Raw genomic sequence first — 20,199 nt, forward strand, 5'->3', positions numbered from 1 at the left:
TAGGGCCATACTCCTTATTGGGAAAGCAGTAAATGCAGCGGTAATAGCGTTACCACCGCATTTTACCCCTCCGCCCAACTCATGATGAGACCCATGCTGTTTGTTGCCTAGTACCAGAGAAGTATGCATGGTAAACAGGAATGCTACTGGGCAGTGTGGGTAAAAATAACCCCCCAAAAAAGTAACAGTTGGAATGGACCACGCAATTCAAATACATTTACTATAACAAATATTGCGTGTGACAAAGAAATCCAATGATAAAATCCTTTCTGTAAAATTCATAGAGAACCTCAGCATTAATATGTGAACAAATACTGTATTGACTCACCTCGCCAACAGCGCTCGGTACTGTTGATTTGATTGAAGTAAGGTGTCAGTACTGTCAAGCATCAGTCCTGCTGGGTTGCTGGGTCAGTGATTTCTGTAGCGGAAAAACAGCTAGCACCCCAATTAGAAGGAACTACGTTTGTGATGGCAGTGTGGAAATTGTGCATTTCTGCTAGACCAAGGTCTTTTATGCGAAGCAACAAAATTGACAATCCGAGAAAGAAATATGGCAACATTATAGTTCAGGTTTTTGCGTTTTGTGCTGGTGCAAGATTTTTTATTTGTCTTGTATTTATAGTGTGGACTCTTAGTCTCAAAAAAGTTCAGCCGACACTTGTTTCGACCCGTGGCACGGGAGCAGGACGTATCCATGCCGCAATCCACGTACAAGGGCCCAGCTGTAAAATTACAGGACTAGCTGCTCCAAGACAAACAGGACACCACAGGGGGCTAGAAATCCAACATAGCCTTGAAAAAGACCCACGGGTCGAACCACGTGCCGGCTGACCTTTCTTGAGACTAAGCGTCCACACTATAAATACAAGACAAATTAAAAATCTTGCACCAGCACAAAACACAAAAACCGTGTGGAAAAATAAAAATGATTTTCACCCAAAACCAAACCGTGAGGTATCCAGGGAAAACCCCATTTTGCAACCAACAAACGAGGTGTGGGCTTCACCTCAACAACCTACCCTGTGACCTTGCAAGTATATAACAGAAACAGTAGAACCATGAAACAGAGCTCAGCAAGGTTGGTTCCAAACCTAGGGCTCCAGTGCAATAATTCTATTAATTACTTTGCACACTGCAAAGGGGTACGCCAAGATCTGAAAGGATGCCCGGGAAGGGTGGCGGGGTGCGGAGAGTACGGTTGACAGCCTCCCAACGCCTGGCCATCGTTTATACATATTATGTCCATCGGTGCAAGGCATGATTTGATTTGAGTGGTACTTTGGGGATGAAGTGCATACTGACCATCTTTGATAGTTTTGAAATAGTTAAGGAATGAAGGCCTTCTGGTACTAGGTAGTTGAGGAAGAAGGTAATTCAAATAAACAATAACGTGGAAGGGATGATTCCCAAATTCCCATTTTGGTATTTTAACAATTTGTAATCATATTTTCACTAAAATGTTAACATATCCCTCATTTTGATTTTGGCAAAAAATTACAAAGTGCACAATTTTGAAAGATGATTTTACAAGCCAACTTGTAAAAATTTGAATTGAAGCTGGCTTGTAAATTCATCTTTCAAAATTGTGCACTTTATAATTTTTTTGCAAAAATCAAAATGAGGCATATGTTAACATTTTTGTGAAAATATGATTATAAATGGTTAAAGTGACAAAATGTGAGAAACCCAGTCAGAGGTCAAGTGAAGTAGATCTTTTTTTTAATTTGTTGTTTATCTTTTTTCTAATTTTTGTTTTGTCATTTTCAGGAAGTGACAGCGAGCAGTCGCCATTATGTGGACAGACTGTTTGATCCCGACCCCCAGAAGGTTTTGCAGGGTGTCGTGTGAGTACCGCCATTTAAAAAAATTTGAAGATGATGTTCCAGCAAACTCTGTGTTCTCTTGAACATGTGCCTGCTATATTCTTGTTCATATCTCTCTTGTCTATAATTGTTAGATCTGGGCTCCAGTGGCACCTTTACTGCCAATGGATGCCAAAGCAAAGGGGTTGAGAAGACGCATAAGAGGTGCAGGAGGAAGGTGAGTTGTGGGTCTACCTGTCTGGCTCCTGTGTCAGAACAGTTTCGGCATTATGGATAGGAATGGGCAGCAAGAGCACTCCTGATAGGGGTTTCAAGCCCTTGATTGACCAAGTTTATGAACTATTTAACCATGAAGTCATCAGTATTTGTGGTGGCAAAATGCATGACAAAGCGTTAGGTTTTCCTTGTATGTGAAGCCAGTAATCGTGACTCTTCAAGCACCAGATTCTAGCCATATGTTTCTTCAGAATTAGCTTACAGGATACATTGCACTAGGAGGCTTCACAAATTCCTTAACAATCCCACTAGACCTGCAGGGTGAGTTCCTTAATTTACATACTCGACCTAGGAGAAATTCACTTTCTCCATGGTAACGGGTGGCAAATATTTTCCTCACCAACAGGACACTAAATATTTGGTGCAATACTGCCACCCAAAGGCTACCCATACACAGTGAAACATTTATTTGCCGTTTACTACAAACAAAGTTTGTTTTTCAGTAAATTTTTTAAAAAAAGTTTCAAACATCCCCATACTCGCCAGCAAGATCGCCCACCATGCAAATGGTACTCGCCCTTAGAGAAAATCTGCTTGCAAATGCGAGTAGTCTAATAGATTTTTCAAGCCCTGACTATTAATATTTAAGTAAGTTAAGCCAGTTTACAATCGGTTTTGTAGGGTAACACAGGAAAAAATCAAATAAATGCCAGGCCAGCAGAATGTGAAACACTTACAGGTGAGGAAACAATCAATGTATTAGGCTAATCCTCTAGGCATATAAGAGCCTTTCTGTCACTTACAATCACGGTATCACAAGACCGAGTAAAGACCGAACGAGAATATATACATTTGCCAGCAGTTCTTGGAACAAGCAGTACTTTGAATGTGTTACCTAGTCTGGCCCTGGCTGGAAGGACACCCAGACCCTGCAGGGATCCTGTCCCTAGTGTGCGTGTGGTGAACCGCCTATCTAAAAGAGGGTAGACAAAGAGAGAAACTAGACCTTACTCTACAATGAGTGGTCGGTCAGTTTGGCCCAGATCGAAAAGAGGGGCTACCTCAAGCTACAAAACACACTAGTAGCATTAAAAAGAGGATAAAATGGGACAGAGGACGCACAACGGGGGATTTTCCAAAGCTTTATTCACCCTCCGTAGTGTGTGCTTTTCCCTACCCAAGTGTAATTGTACTTCAAGCAAAGATTACTTGCAATTGCTACACAAGAGTATTTTTTCTTTAAAAAGGTGTCCAACACCTGCTAAAAGTTTAGTTTAGGCATTATTAAATGTAAAAGGAGGGTCCTCTGGTGTCATCTAGACACAGGGCGATGTGAAACAGAATTGTTGTTGGAGGGTGTCTTTTTAACTGTAGACATCCATCAGTTGTCACGTCAACCGGTTTCTATGATATATATTGTTTGCATCATCTTCTTCAGGACCAATTTCTTATGTAATTAGGTTTAGTCTTCTATCCACATGAAGTGGCGGAACCCCACATACCACCTAGGGAGAAAGAGGGACCTATTTAGCAGCCGGGTTTGAAGGACAATATGTCAAATAGTAAACCATGTATGCTTATTATGAGAAAACTATTTATCCAAAGACATTTAAAAAACGGTGTTCGTACACCCATCTGGTGAGCCGTGCGTCGCGCCCAAATGCTTAACATCCCCTTCCTTGTGTGCGTGCTGTTCTTCACCACATGCATGTGCTCCACGGGTAGTCCACGGGGGTGTTTCACATCGCCCTGTGTCTAGATGACACCAGAGGGCCCTCCTCCTTACCATGGATAATACACCCAGACCAGATGGGGTTCATAGCGGGAAGGCAGGGTCCTGACGCGGTATGGAAGACCCTAGATCTGATGGAACATGTGGGAGGGGACCGGGGGGGGGCATGCGCTCCTAAGCCTTGATGCAGAAAAAGTATTTGACCGGGTGGAGTGGGGGTTTCTATTTGCGGTGCTGAGGAAAATTGGGGTGGGGGAAAGAATGTGAAAGGCATTCCAAGCCATCTACTCCGGCTCAAAGGCAAGGGTAGTGGTAAACTGGGCGAAATCCAGGGAATTTAGGCTGAGTAGGGGCACTAGGCAGGGCTGTCCCTTGTCCCCGCTCCTATTTGCCCTAGTGATGGAGCCCCTGGGGGAGGAGATCTGGAAAGATTCACAGATCAGGGGGATAAGGGTAGGAGACGTATTCCACAAATTGAGCATTTACGCAGATGATGATATGGTGTACCTCGCGGAGGTGACGGAGACAGTGCCCAGAGTACTCCAGGTTTTAGAAGGGTATGGACGCCTATCGGGTTTCAAGATAAATGTCGCCAAATCAATTCTTCTCCCACTGGGCGAGATAACGACGACGCATAGAGGGAACTGGGAAGGTTTGGGGATACAAATAGAGGATCCTTAAGAGATATGGATGAGCTGTACGAGGTAAACTCTCCCAACCGCCCCCCCCCCCACTGCATCGGCTCTTTGGGGATCTAGACAACTGGGGGAAATTAACCATCTTGTGGCTAGGACACCTTAATGTGCTAAAAATGGTCCTCCTCCCACGGCTGCTATATCTGTATCAAGCGCTCCCGATAGGACTCCTGGACGTACATTTTGGGGAACTGAAAAAGGCAGATGGTAAGATTCCTCTGGGGAGGGGAGAAACACAGGGTAGCCTACAGATTATTGATACAACCCAAGGAGAAAGGGGTGGGGTAGGGCTCCCTGACATGCGCACGTATTACAGAGGGGCTCAGTTTAGAGCTCTGAACCCCCACTTAAGGGAAGACAAACAAAAGCAGTGGGCGAACATTGAGAACTACTTATTCCGTCCCGTGACTCTGGGGAATGGCTCTGGGCACCGAGGGCTGCTGCTCCAAACAAAGTAAAGCGACATAGGATCCTGGGCCCGCTCTGGTCCCTCTGGAGTGTTAAGAGGGAAATGCTGGAGGTGACATCCTGGCCCTCCCCCCTTAGCCATATTTGGGCACCACCCATAAGAGATGGGGTCCCCGGACATGAATGATTCCAGGACTGGTTTGAAGGAGGGGTGGAAAGGGTGGGACAAGTCCAGTAAAAGTATGTTTTATAGAGCTAACTGAGCTAGAAGGAAGATAAGTTGGAAGGTGGGAAGATCTTGGTATTTAAATATCTACAGCTCAAAGGGGTACTAATGTCCGAGGATTGAAAGGACAACTTCCAAAGGGAATTGACACGAACAGAAAAGGTGTTGGATACGGGGAAAGGGACTAAAGGGTTTATCACGGGGTTATACCAGGCCCTGATGGAAGCACACAGAGGAGACTTAGAGGTATACAGGAGAAAATGGGAGGGACATGGAGGTAAGCATGGAAGATACCCAATGGCAAAGACTTGTGAGAATGCCCACCACACCTCAGTAGCCTGCCAATATAAACTTCATGGGATGAAACTCTTGTACAGGTGGCAGTGGGACCCGGTGAGGCTATCATTGATGTACCAAGGGGTCAGCCCCCAGTGTTGGAGGCAATGTGGACTGCGGGTGGACTACTGACATATGTGGTGGGCCTGCGATAAGGTGCAGGGTTACTGGAAGGAGATCTTGGGTTGGATGAGGGACCTTGATGGAGTGGATAGACTAGAACCTCTTCTGGTGTTATTTGGGAAAGAGGTGGTTGAAGGAGACTGGGTCAAACTCCCACATATACCGCACTTTACTAGCGGCCAGGGCATACATAGCAGAATGCTGTAAAGGGATAAAACTCCCCAGTGAAAGGCAATGGGCCGCCAAGGCCTTGGACATATACCGAATGGAACAACTCACAGACAGTTACATGGCCAAACCTCCTCAAGGGAAATGGAATGGGCCACCTTCTTGGAAAGATACGACCGAAAAGGCCCCGGACGAGCACCTCTCAAAGAACTGGGGGGACTCAGATGGCGCAATTATTCGTGTGGGACATGGCGTAAGCCTGATGGAAGGGGACGAGCAACACAGGGGGAGGGGGAAGGAGAAATGTGATATACAGTAGGAGTCAGTAGATAACAACAGCGGACCTCGGAGCGGGAGGATGAGCAATGCCAGAGAAGGTTAAAAGTGGACTCCAAATGAAAAAAGAAGGGATGTGGGAATGGGTCCAACCAATGACAGGCCCCAATGACACTAAAGGATTGTCCCGTCGGGATAGCTTAAGGCTGGAACGAGGGGAGAGGGGAGGGGTTTTAATAAGGGAGAATGGTTGGGGTGATTACGTTATTTTACAACGAAAGATTTAAACCTTCACATGGTACGAAATTGAAGCAACAACTGTTTATTTGCAAATTGATGTATGCTGTCTATGTTGATATACCAATAAAACGAATTTGAAAAAGAAAAAAAAACAATCCAAGGGGGAACGGTCTCTGGATAACATGGTCAGGGAAATTTGTTTACGCTCCCCACCCCCTCCCCCCCACCTCAACAAGATAGTGCACAAGATGCACCAGGAGCCAGTCACCTTGATATTGGTGGCCCCGATGTGGGCCCGCCATCCCTGGTTCTCCCATCTAATGGAGATGTCACTCTCCCCTTCCGATGAAATGACCTTGCCCATACAACATGCTATCACGGACAAGGGGGAAACACTTCATCCATGCCCGCAGACTCTCAGCTTAGCGGCCTGGCTTGTGAGGTCATAGAGTTAGGGCATATCCAACTTCCTCAGTGATGCATGGATATACTTGGAGAAGCAAGAAAGCCTTACACCAGACATTCCTTCTCCAATAAGTGGAAACGCTTCGTCATCTGGTGCAATTCCAAGAGCATCAATCCCATTGACTGCCCTCCTACTCATATTGTACTATACCTGACTCACCTACTACACTCATGTCTAGTTTTTAATTACCTGAAGGTCCACGTTCAGCCTATACCACGTCCCAGAGAAAGGTGTCGTGGTGGAAGAGCCCACTAATTAAAGCTTTCATGGAAGGGGTTAAAATAATTCATCCCCCTATTTCTAACCCGGCTCTCGGATGGGACCTAAATGTGGTATTAACTAGACTTATGGGATCTCCCTTTGAACCTATGTACAAGGCAAGCCTCAAGTCACTCACCTACAAGACCACCTTCCTAGTGGCAGTCACTTCAATGAGGAGAGTCAGTGAGTTACAGGCCCTTTCAATTCTAGACCCTTTTGTCACAATTCACGGAGATAAGGTTGTTCTGCGCACTCACCCACAGTTTACACCCAAATTTATTTCAAGTTCCATGTGAACCAGTCAATACAACTACTCGCGTTCTTCCAGAACCCCCTAATGTGGCAGAAAGAAGCCTGCACGCACTTAATGTGTGCAAGGCATCATGTACTATCTGGAAAGAACTAAACCACTAAGAAAAACAAACCAGTTTTTAGTTTCAGTGGCGGCTGATAAAGCAGGAGACCCTGTCTCTAAATTAGCCATCTCAAGGTCGATTGTCAATTGCATCACACTCATACACTCTTGCAAAGAGAGATCTGCCCTTGAAGCCTAGAGCACTCTCTACTCGGTGACTGGGGCTTCCATAGCTTGCGTTGCAAATGTTCCCCTCAAATCCATTTGTAAGGCGGCAACCTGTACACAAATTTACAAAACACTATTGCCTAGACACTCACTCTTGGTCTAATTCTCAGATGGGACAAGCAGAACTGAGACATCTTTTCACTACCCTTCCTTCTCACATCCCACCACCAACTCTGGGTACTGCTCTCTAGTCTATGCACAGCATGTGATTCTTAGCAGATTCACAAGCATCAGATGACCTACAGTACTTACCGTAATAGCATTTCTGGTGAATGTATCTGCTTAGATTCACATGTTCCCACCCTTCCTCCCCGCTCGGATGGCGGGAACATGGATATCTTACTACTTCTCCCTCTCTTTGTACCCACTCGTGTTAGTCATAAGGCTCCCTCACGGCAGAAAGAATACAATCGAAGGGACCTCGACCCGTGAGGGATTTTGGGTACACTACATAGCACGTTAGGGATAGTGTTACAGGCATGCCCATGTCGAGGTCCCCTTTCGATCCTCGAAAGACGAGATGCAATACTCTGCAGTTACCACTAGATGTCGGACTATATGCACAACATGTGAATCTAAGCAGATGCAATCATCAGAAATGCTATTACGGTAAGTAATGCATGTCTTATACTGAATCTGTTTCTTTACCAGGAATTTCACCATCCGGCCCATCCGTCTTCTTTTTTGAAGCGTGGTCTGTGCAAGATCCTGGTATAGCTGAACTTCTTCCATATTAATTTCCACCTGCCCCGCAATGCTCGGGATCTGCTCTTTCTGGCCATATGATGTTACCGCCACTCAGACATCCCTTGAGCGTGAGTCCTGTTCCACTGCTCTCCTTGTACTCCAAACAATTTGTCCACCTGGACTTCCTCCTCTGGGTTGCTCTCTGGTATTTCAGCAAGGGTTCTGGACCGTGCCCTTCAGATCCTTATGCTCCACGGACTCAGAGGTTTGTTATCCCGATGTTCGACCTCCGTGAGCGGTTTTCCAGGTCCTCACATTGTATCTCCAGATTACGTGATATGCGAGAAAAAGGTTTACCAGTTAATCGATCTTTTGGGTGCCCTCTTCCATATTTTGAACCACTTTTTCCAGAGTATCTGTTCATTCCTCTAATTTAGCCATATCCATCCTTATGTCCTGTATCGATTGCTGTCATGTTTCAAATTGAGCCTGAAAGGAGGCCAGGAACTGATTTTGAAATTCTTTTAACATGTCCTCTTTGCAAAACTCCATGGCTCCTTCCCTGATCTCCTGCATCACAGGACTTTGGCTGGCATCCCAACTTCTGGAATGAGAAGTATTACCTGAGCTCCACAATTGTTTGATGCTTGGGAGATACTTATCATTAAATCTATTTGGTCCCCCCTGAACTCAGTCCCAATCTGCTCTCTTTGCTTTCCGCAGCGTTGATGTGCTCGCTCATTTGGGGTGGGGCACTCGACCACCCCCACTATACTTTCCTCGTCACCACCAGCCTTGCGTGGCCCCTGCTTTTTTCAGAGGAGTCGGGTTCTTCTTCCGCTTATCCCTTCGTTATATCGGTGTGCTGCAGGTCTGGGTGTCCACCTCCCCACTACCCTCCTCTAGTGCCCCTTCAGATCAGTGGGCTATGTATGCAGGAGCAGCCCCACTGCTGATCCTCTCTTCCTGCCGCCTTGGATCACGCCATGGCTGATATCTTCTACTCCCTCTCCTCTCCGGCCGATTTCACTCACTCCTTCTTTCTCCCCCAAGGGCCTGGCTCCGGTTACTTCCCCCAACACACCGGGACTTCAGGACTCTCCCTCACCTCGTTCCAGGTCGGGGGAGATCTTAACCGTCCCTCCAAGTTCGGTATCTCGGTGCGCACTTCCCTCCTCGACACCTGGTTGTCCCTCACTGCAGCAGGGCCTGTTCAACGCTTTGGGCAGTCTCTCGACAAACCTTTCTTTTTATGACACTCTCGTTGTTATGTTGCCCTTCTCCTGACCCTTCCACATATGTAGATATATGCCACCTGTTAACACCAGCACTTCGGGACTCTCCCCATCACCTCGCCGCAGGCAGGGGAGATCTACACCGTCCCTCCAAGTCTGGTTATCTGCGCAATTCCCTCCACAGCAGCAGGTTGTCCCTCACTGCACCGGGACCTGTACACCGCTTTACTGGTCTCTCAGCGAGCCTCTGCGACGCACCCGGTGTTGCATTCCCTTTCTCCTGGCCCTTCAATATATGAGGATGTATGCCGCCTGTTCACACGCTGCTTTGCTTTGTGCTTCTGTTGTGGCCCGTTAGGAAGAGAGACATTCACATGTGTCCTCTTCTGCTGGCCGCCATCTTGGAATCATACTTTCATATTTCAATTTTGTCAGCGCACAAAAAATACCTCAGATTCAAATTGGGAAGCGAGCACTACCAATTCAAAGTGCTACCATTCGGAATTGCATCAGCCCCCAGGATATTCACAAACTTGCCAAGGCATTCCATTCCAGTGTACCCTTACTTAGACGACTGGCTAATTACTGGGGACTCTCCCAGAGGTGCCTTCAAAACACGCAGCAAACAATCAGTCTGCTCTTTCATAAACGAAAAAGAAGTCAGTCAGGTGCCCAGCCAAGTAAAGCAATTTCTGGGGGCAATAATCAAAACAGGCATTGAGCTATGCAATACTGGCAAAACAAAACATCCCAGCACTTGCATGGCCCAGTGAGCATGTGCGGCTGGGGAACTAAACTGAACTGTCAAAGGGAAATAGTGTTTCCCTTTGACAGTTCAGCCAGCCCAGGAGCACTCCCTCAGCTGGAAAATGCAGCTGAGGGAGTGCTAATTGTTTCACTAGGCTGGCTTCTTAGCGCCTCCATAATGGGTGAGGGGGCCACTGGGTGGACGCCCCCTCGGCATTATGGATGAGCCGCCAGGCTCAGACTGGCCTATAAGGCAATGCCTGTACCAAAAATACAAAATGCTAGTGTGGGCCAGTCAAAATGGGCCACCTTTTTGGCCAATGTGGGCCCTTTTGATGAGCTATTTCACTATGCAGTTAGTACTTTTGACCATTGTTGCTGAATAAATATTCTTTAAATATCACAATTTACTTATATTTTAAAACAAAGCACCCCCTTGGGTACTATTCAAACTGTCTGTGACTAAAGGAATGAGACTCCATTTACAACTGCGGGCCACTTTTTCATTGGTTCCTGAGACAGTTTCATGCTTCAGCCCGACCATGTGAGCTGCCCCTACTCATTACTTAAATTTTTAAAAAAAGTTTACAGTTCGCGCTGGGCTCTCATGGCCCCCCAGGGATGCGGCCGCAGCCCCCTGCAGGGGCGCGCCCAACAGTTTGAATCCCGCTGACCTAGACCAAAGGGACATGGACATACTTAAGGAGGCACGTAAGCCTAACCCAAGACACTGCTATTTTAACATATGGAAACGCTTTGTGTTATGGTGCAAGTCCTGGTCTCTCAATCCAACCGAATATTCACCAACCTATATAATCAACCACCTGCTCGACTCATGATTAGTCTTTAACTTACTCAAAGTACACCTAGTGCCTCTCTTTTCTTTTGCCACATCTCAGGATATAATTTCGGGGTGGAAGGTGCCCGTAGTTAAGGCTTTCATGGAGGGTGTCAAAAAGCTGTACCCTCCCATTTCTTAATCCTACTCCCGCCTGGGACCTCAATGTTTTACTCACAAGGCTCATGGGGGGGGGGCCCTTGTCGAGCCTATACACAAGGCCATTGTTAACTTAAACATCTGACCTTCAAGACACCCTTCCTCATAGCCGTTACTTGTATCAGAAGGATTAGTGAACTACAAGCTTTGTCAGTACAAGACCCTTTTGTAGTTATACACAAAGACAAGGTGGTGCTAGGCACACATCCCTGCTTCTCACTCTAATTCATATCAAAATGTCATGTTAATCAAACTAGAGATTCCTGCTTTTTCCCAAAACCCAACAAACGCAGCAGAAAGTCTACACACACTGGATGTACACAGAGCTGTCATGTTCTACCTTCAAAAGACAGTCAATCAGGAAGACTGATCGCTTCTTTGTATCTGTAGCCGCTGGAAGAGAAGGGGACCCGATCTCTAAAGCAGCCATTCATAAATGGATTGTCAACTGCATCCAACTGTTACTCTTGCCAAGAGAACATTTCCCTTTAAGCCCAGAACACACTCAACTCGAGGCATGGGGCAACTTTAGCCTTCATAGCAAACGTGCCTCTAGATGCCAAATGCAAGGGTGCCACTTGGAGTTCACTATAAACCTTCACCCATCATTACTGTCTGGACAAACTTTCTAGGGATGATGCACAGGTAGGACAAGCAGTGCTGAAACATCTCTTTGCAGCGCTACCTTCGAATAACTCGCCTCCTTCTACTAGTAAGGCTCACTAATCTATGCAGAGCATGTGATTCTAAGCAGATCCACAAACCTCAGAAGGGATACATTACTCACTGTAATCGTATTTCTGATGCTTGTATCTGCTTAGATTCACAAGGGCCCGCCCTTCATCCTCTCTTGGAGTAGAAGATGCTCGGGAAAGAAGCATCGATCTTTCACACCTCATGGTCTTTACCTACACTTCACGCTTACAACGTACACTTCCTCTTGTCAGAAACAAATAATATGAGGGACCTTGACACGTGCAGGATCATGGGTACAGGATTCGTCACATTAGGTTTAGTATTAGTCACACCCTGTCGACGTCCCTTTTTGAATTTTGAAAACTTCATGTGCAATACTCCACAGCTTCCTCTAGATGTCAGCCTATGCAGATCATGTGAATCTAAGCAGATACAAGCATAAAAAATACGATTATGGTAAGTAATGTATCCCATATGTAATCATTTGTCTACAAACGCATGTTTCACACTATGTGGACTACTTATTGCCTCACGATGTGCTTCCTTAGGTCTACAAATAAAAGTAAAATCAATATGTATGTGGAAGATATGCAAGAAGCATTATAAAACATGTTTTTGAACAACTTGCAAATTCTTCTCTTCGAGGGAGAAACGGATCAAACCTTCTGATGATGTGAACCATATATCTCAAGTGTGCTTCTTGAGCATAATGTTTTTCTCCAAAATAGCATGTTTTTCTGTAAAAAACAATATTCATAATGTATTAGTCCATGTAGACCACAGTTGCTTTTGCTTGGTTTATTTAACTAGCAGAGCATACTTAATTGAATATCTGCCTATTGTATTCCCTTGATGTATTTAAAATGATCTAAAGGTGTGTTTTTTCTCCCCCTCCAACAGAAGGCAAGGGCAGACCCTACAACAAATAACTAGCAGCTAAAATGGAAGTGTTTCTGTGGTTGTTGTGGGCAGAATAGTTTTAACGCTTCTCAATGTCCCCACACTGCATCACATAGCCTGCTTACCTGTTTTCTCTAGATTAGGGTGGCCTGATGCATATGTCCATACACATGGCAGTGATATCACACTATATGTGAAGGGCCAGCAAACAATTTATAAAGGGGCTGCTTTTCCCCTGGTTCTGAACGTTACCCCATTATGGAGTCTCCATACAGTCCTAACAAAGCTCAGGGAACCTCCGTTTGAGCAGATGCATGGGGAGGACATTAAACAGGTTCCTGGAAAGTTGCGTCCAGATAGCCATTACTTTTAGCGAAACAGGTGGAAGATATTCAAGCTATGGCTCTCCATGAAAGAGATTTGATTTTTTAGATATAAAGTTATTCTGCACCCCAGTGCCAGGTTCTCCCCAGAATTACCTACAGAGTTTCATATTAATGCATCAATTGTCCTACCAAGGTTTTACTGCAACTCTTCGTGGGCGAGGTAGCCCAGGAGAGAGCTGCTCAGTCTACCGGTGGGTCCAGGAGCACTTCTGAATGCTCAGCAGGCATGGATTCTCAAGCATGGGCCGAAACTTGTTTCCACTGGCCCATGGTTCAAAGCACCAACGTAGGCCTTCTTGAGATCATAATAGAGGAGTAGGGCTTCACTGGGACAACACTGGAGTCGATGCTGGTCAGCTGTAGGGAGCGTCCTTGGGTTGTCATCGGGCTGCGCTTCCATAGAGGTCTTGGCACCAACGTTGATCTGATGTTGCAGCAGCCCTCTTTTCATTCAAGATTCAGGCTTGGAGCAAGCCCAAACTCACGAACGGCAAGGATCGGCACCATTCAAACTGGCAGTGGCTAGCCTTTCATGTATAGCCACTCGCCACAACATCTGTCCAGCAAAAGACATCAGTTGCCAGGATGTGGATTGGGACTAGATAGTCCCAACTCCCCATCTGCCTCACACACAAACCACCACTTTGCCTGTGAAAGCAGCAACAGCTTTCTGTGGGAAAGTTTATTCCGTACATGGCATTTTCTGTCCTTAGAAAGCAAGAAGGCCAAAGGACAAGCAATATTCTTGTTGCATGGGCATCTTACAGTGCTAGCTAGCCTTAGTAGCCATTTGCAGTAAATGCAAATTGCACAAGTAAAACATTACAAAATCAGTAGAGCAATAACTGTTGCCACCAGCTAGCTCAAGGCACATTGTAAAAGTAACCACCAAGTCATTACAGTAAAAGGTATAAGGATACAAAGTATCCTAACTGCACTTCACTTTAAGGAGATGTGCACAATTGCAACAATACAAGAACTTCACACGTCTTAATGACTAGTTTCCCCATAAGAATGAGCAAAGGGTATGGTAAATAAATCCTAAGACTTCACTTATCTACAAAACGTCAGGACATGTGTCTAATCAAAGCAACAAAAAAAGCAACAAAAAAAATATTTCCTAACATGGAATTCTTGTTACATTTTCAAATTAAGATTACATTCATCTCATCGCTTTCAAATAGGGAGCATAGGCGCTGATTGCAGTCTAAAATTATGAATAATACATTGAGCTTTTCGAATAGATTGTGTCCTCCCACATATTCCTCATCTTAGATATATCCTTACCTTCAGCTTTGCTGCTTCGGAAATGTTTTCTCTCGCCACCAGTGGGTGCTCCACTCAAGGCTGCGGTGTCTATGTCCCCCGTAGAGGTCATCCGCTGTATAAATGCCTCAAGCGCGCCCGTTGGCCTCAGTTCTGTTTTTCGGTTAGCTTCAATTCGGATGGAGAAAACGGCGCTTCAGTTCGTACGATAATGTCGTCTTCATCTAATCCTTCCACACCGAAGACTGGATTCAAGAAATGCTAGAAATGTGGGAGATAGATGTCGCTAACTGATCCCCATCGGAATTGCCTCTGGTGCCTCGGTTCCGACCATCGTGTAGATGAGTGCGGTTCCTGTCAGTCGATGACCCATAAGGCCTTAAAAGAACAGAGATAAACTGGCGGTGGGGGAGGAATCCTCAAAGTTTTCTTCGAGAGGGAGAAAAGACTCGGCTGAGTCTTCAGCAAAACGTCATAAAACATCTAGGTCGAGGAGAAGATCCAGGAAGTCCTCTTCTTCTTCCTCTAAAAAGGTGAGAAAAAGACGACACCGCTCTACCTCTTCTTCTTCCCCAACGTCATCTGAGAAAGTCATAACATGTCCGTTGAGGCATGACTCCCCAAGAAAGTGGGACGCTTTCAGAGCATCTATGTTAAAATAATTTGAGAAAGCGGCCCAGACCCCCTCAAAAAAGTCTAATGAAGACCATGCCCCTGCTCACAAAAAAAGTGACTGGGGAAGATCTAAGACGAGAAAATCCGACAAACGTTGAGGATGTCGTCCAGGGAATCTTCCCAAACACCTCATAGAAAAAGCCTACCAGTGCATAAATCGCAGGTAGAACTCAAGAACCTGGCGTCAGACTCTCATACGTCATCAAAGTCCTCGTCTAAAACGTCCTTGAAGCCTCTATCGAAGGTGGTCGAGCACAAGGTGTTGATGGCCCAACCCAAAAAGGTCGAGTGCACAGTCGGTGCCGATGGTATCGACAACTCCTTCGACGGGGGTCGACGATTCCTTTGAAGGTGTCGATAATTACCTACATAATATCGAATGTAATGACTACAACAACGACGCCATTGCCGCTTTTGTCGACGTCTTCGTTCACTCCAATGACAAAATCGACACCAATGTTAAAGTCTATACCACCTGAAAAGGTGTTTCATCCAGAAAGTAGACATGATTTTTTTAGAACTATGTCCTCCATATATGAAGGAGATTTATCAGCAGATGTTTCACCTGCTGTGTTAAATTAGAGTTAATTAACCCTGAATCTAAAATGCAGGACTTATATGACTGCTTGCAGTCAGCAAGTGGTCTGGATACATCTCCAGAATTTGAATTTGAAAAGCCTGACCCAGCTGAACATGCTGACGCGGGTTATAGAAAATTGATGAACAGGGTAACTGAATTCATGGGATGGAGTAGAAATTCACCTGTCTATCAGGATGATGATGACATGACTGACATCCTTTCAGGAGGACCTCAGCATACTTCCTTTTCATGTAGCCTTACAAAGGAAGGTTAACACTGCATGGGAAAACCCTGAATTTTTCCGGCAGTAAATAAGAAGTATGTGTCAAAATATAGACCCTGTACCTCAGATCCCGACTACTTAAGTAAACGCCCATCTCCTGAAAGTCTGGTAGTTCAAGCAGCTACCTCTACTAGAAATGCTGCATACCCTACAATTCCCCCAGGTAGGGATGATAAAAAGATTGATGCATGGTCCAGAAAGATTTTTACGTCAGGGAGCATGGCTTTAAAATCCACAAATGTAACTTGCACCCTTGCAAGATTTACATATACCCTGTGGGACTGCATGTCAGCAGCAGCTGAACACATCCCGGAAGGTGAGGAATGTGAAGGGTTCCTATCCATAGTAAGGGATGGAAAGGAGGCTTGGGGGGAATGCCTTCAATCAGGTTTCGACACACCTGACAGTATCAGTAGGTCCATGGCGTCTAGTATGGTGCTATGCACATTTGTGTGGCTAAGAAAGTCAGGTTTTGCACCGGATGTGCAATCCAGGCTTCTTAATATGCCATTTGACTGCTTGAGGTTGTTTGGCAGCAAGGCGGATGAAAGTTTGGAGAAGCTGCAGACATCCAAAGCGGCGGCAAAATCACTCAGTGCCACTATACGACAACCTCAACAACGCCCCTTCACAGGCTCATCTTCCTGGAGGGGTCGTCCCTTTCGATTTTATTCCTCATTTGGGAAAGGAAGGGGACAGGCCAGTCAGAGGGGGCAAAGGAAGTTTCCTCGGGGGCGACTGTCCCTTCAGCCTCTGCTGCAGCTGCCACAAAACCACTCTGAGGTTTTGACCCACAAGACCCCAGTGGGAGGCAGGATCTCAAAGCATCTGGAAGAATGGCGGGGCATTACTTCCGATGCTTGGGCACTGGAAACAGTATCCATTGGTTACTGCCTTCCTTTTCAAAAGAAACCTCAGAATCACCCACCAGTATACAACTATGTCAAACATCCAGACCGGCTCCTGTTGCAGGAAGTCTTAACCCTGCTACAGAAAGGTGCAATAGAACATGTACCTGTAGCGGAAAGGAACAAGGGTTGGTATTCCCCATATTTCCTCATACCAAAGAAGGACGGAGGACTGAGACCGATTGAGAAGCTTGAACAAGTTCCTCAGGAAGGACAAGTTCAAGATAGTCACACTTTCTCAGATCCTTCAGGCTCTCCAACTCCAAGACTGGTTGGTATATTTTGATGTGCCAATCCATCTCAAGCACTGAAAGTACCTGAGGTTTGCGATTGGCAATTCTCACTATCAGTTTTGATTTCTGCCATTCGGGTTGACTTCCGCCCAGAGTGTTTTCACCAAGTTGATGGCGGTGGTGGCAGCGAGTCTCACGAGAGAGGGGTGGGGGGATTCACGTCTACCCCTACCTGGACGATTGGATGATCAAGGCACGTTCTCCAGAACAAGCCCAGGAACATCTGTCCAGAACTTGCCACTTCCTTCACAAACTAGGGTTTTCTCTGAATTTAAAAAAGTGAAACATACCATCTCAGAAACTCCAGTTTATTGGAGCAATCCTGGATACTTGTTCGGGCAAAGCCTCGCCTCCCGAAGAGAGAGCTCACCACATTATGCAGATGGTAATAAAATTCCAGAATGCCCAGGATCTACCGGCCTTTGATTTTCTCAGGTTGTTCGGTTTTATGGCATCATGCATTTTTCTGGTGCCAGAAGCCAGATTGAGGATGAGATCCCTTCAGTGGGCCCTCAGAACTCAATGGTCCCAATTTTCAGGGCAAATATCAGATCTGTTGCAAGTTCCAGCCAGAGTAGCACAGGATCTGCAAGGGTGGGCTCGCAGGGAACATATCCTCAAGGGAGAATCTTTTTGTCAACCATGGCCGGAGATAACAGTAGTGACGGACGCCTCACTCATAGGGTGGGGAGCTCACACCAACGAGTTGACAATCAGCGCTCTTTGGTCTCCATCAGAGTCCAAACTACACATCAACCTATTGGAGCTGAGGGCAATCAGACTAGCGCTGAAGGCCTTCCTGCCCTCTGTACGGGAGGGAATGTCCTAATAATGACGGACAACATGGTGGCCATGTACTACCTCAACAAAAGAGTAGGGTCACTACCACTGTGCAGAGAAGCAATGCAGCTCTGGTTCTGGGCAATATAAGAAGGGATCTCTCTGTCGGCAGTCCATCTAGCCGGAGAACAAAACACAGCGACGGACGCTTTGAGCAGGCAGAGCACAGTTTCCCACGAGTGGGAAATAGCTCAGGAAGTCCTTCAAGAGATCTTCGCCCTTTGGGGAACCCCTCAAGTGGATCTGTTTGCGACAAGTGTCAACAGGAAATGTGAACTGTACTGCTCCAGAGAATTTCCTCCGAGAGGAGCTCTAGGGGACGCGTTCGTAGTGGACTGGGAGTTTCCACTTCCGTATGCATTTCCTCCAGTCCCTGTGATCCGTCAGTTAATCAGGAGGTTGAGAAAGTTAAGGAAAACCATGATCCTAATTGCCCCGGATTGGGCCAGGAGAACGTGGTACCCGGACCTTCTGGACATGTCCATCTGCCCTCCAATACGTCTTCCAAAAAGAGAGGATCTTCTCTCAAAAGAGGAAGGTCACGTTCTCCATCCAGAGGTCAACACACTCAACCTTCACACATGGCTTCTGAGTGGTTGAGATACAAGGATTGGTTACATCAGATGACGTCATGGAGATCTTGCTTTCGGCCAGAAGGCCAGCAACTAAATCGCTGTATCAGTGTCATTGGAACAAGTTCAGTAACTGGTGCAGAGATAAGAATGTGGACCCGTTTCAGTGTAATATTCCCACAATATTGTTGTTTCTGTTACACTTGGCTAATCTGGGTCTCCAGGTTGGCACAATAAAAGGTTATTTAGCAGCGCTATCCATTTCGAAGCGCTCCTCAGAGGAAGAATCTTACTTTAAGATACCTTTTGATAACTCAATTCTTAAAAGGTCTAAATGTTTCCTCAATACCTTTTCAAATTCCTGTGTATGACTTAAACTTAGTACTAAAGTTCCTCATATGCATTCCATTTGAGTCTTTACATTCTTGTCCGTTAAGGCGCCTTACTTTAAAAACAATACTTCTAGTGGCAATTACATCAGCCCGCAGGGTAAGTGAGCTGCAGGCACTTTCTAGCGGGCCCCCTCACACCATCTTTTTTAAAGATAAAGTGGTCCTTAGGGTAAAACCCTCTTTCTTGACAAGAATTGTCTCACATTTTCACCTGTCACAAAAAATAACACTGCCTACTTTCTATCCTCCTCCTCACGCAAGTAAGGAAGAGGAACGGCTACATAGATTGGATCTTAGCTTCTATATTTCAAGATTGGCAAAACTACGTCAGTGTGACCAACTTTCTGTGGGATACACTGGCTGCAAATTGGGACTAGCCGTGACTAAGCAAACATCTAGATGGATAACTTTGGCTATAACTGAATGTTATAGATTAGCTGGGAAAGATCCTCCAGATGGGCTGAGGGCTCATTCAACCAGGAGCATGGCAACTGCAACAGCACTTCAAAGGGGTGTCCCTGTGCAAGATATTTGCGCAGCAGCCACATGGTCATCCATGCACACTTTTATAAAACATTATGCTCTAGATTTGACTTCTTCACAAGGTCTGTTCGCTAAATCGGTTATTTCATTCTGTACATGACAAATATTTCTGTACTCCTACCTCCAATACAAAACTGCTTTGGGAGTCTAAGAGGAGGAATACGTGGGAGGACACAATCCATTCGAAGAACAAGTTACTTACCAACTGTAACGTTCTTTCAATTGGATGTTCCTCCCAAGTATTCCTCATCGACCCTCCCAGCCTACCCCATAGTACAGTTTACGTGGTTTATACTCTAAATTATTTTAATGCTTGGGTCAAAAGAGGTACGCCATCAACTACAATCCAATATACGAACAAACAGAACTGAGGCCAACAGGCGTGCTCAGGGCATTTATACAGCAGATGACTTCAGCGCTCAACGGATGCCGACGAGGGACATCGACGCCGCAGCCTCGAGTGGAGCGCCCTCTGGTGGAGAGAGGAAAAATTTCCGAAGCTGAAGGTACGGATATATCTAAGATGAGGAATACGTGGGAGGAACATCCAATCGAAAGAAAGTTACAGTTGGTAAGTAACTTGTTCATTTTTCTTATCGGGTGGTGATCTTTTGATCAGACCCTTTTTGTTCTTGAACTTTTA

General features: G+C 45.8%; 1 protein-coding gene across 7 annotated transcripts in view; it reads left to right on the forward strand.

Moving 5' to 3' along the window:
- Nucleotides 1–20,199, forward strand: part of ARMC8 (armadillo repeat containing 8) — a 1,620,024-nt gene that overhangs the window by 176,844 nt on the left and 1,422,981 nt on the right. For all 7 annotated transcript variants that reach the window (XM_069615827.1, XM_069615825.1, XM_069615821.1 and 4 more), the window contains one exon: nt 1,771–1,847. In XM_069615827.1, coding sequence (XP_069471928.1) covers nt 1,771–1,847 — 77 coding nt within the window. The remainder of the gene's footprint in view (nt 1–1,770; nt 1,848–20,199) is intronic.

Source organism: Ambystoma mexicanum, chromosome 9, assembly GCF_040938575.1.
Source record: "Ambystoma mexicanum isolate Mex_15411 chromosome 9, UKY_AmexF1_1, whole genome shotgun sequence".
Lineage (NCBI taxonomy): Eukaryota > Metazoa > Chordata > Amphibia > Caudata > Ambystomatidae > Ambystoma > Ambystoma mexicanum.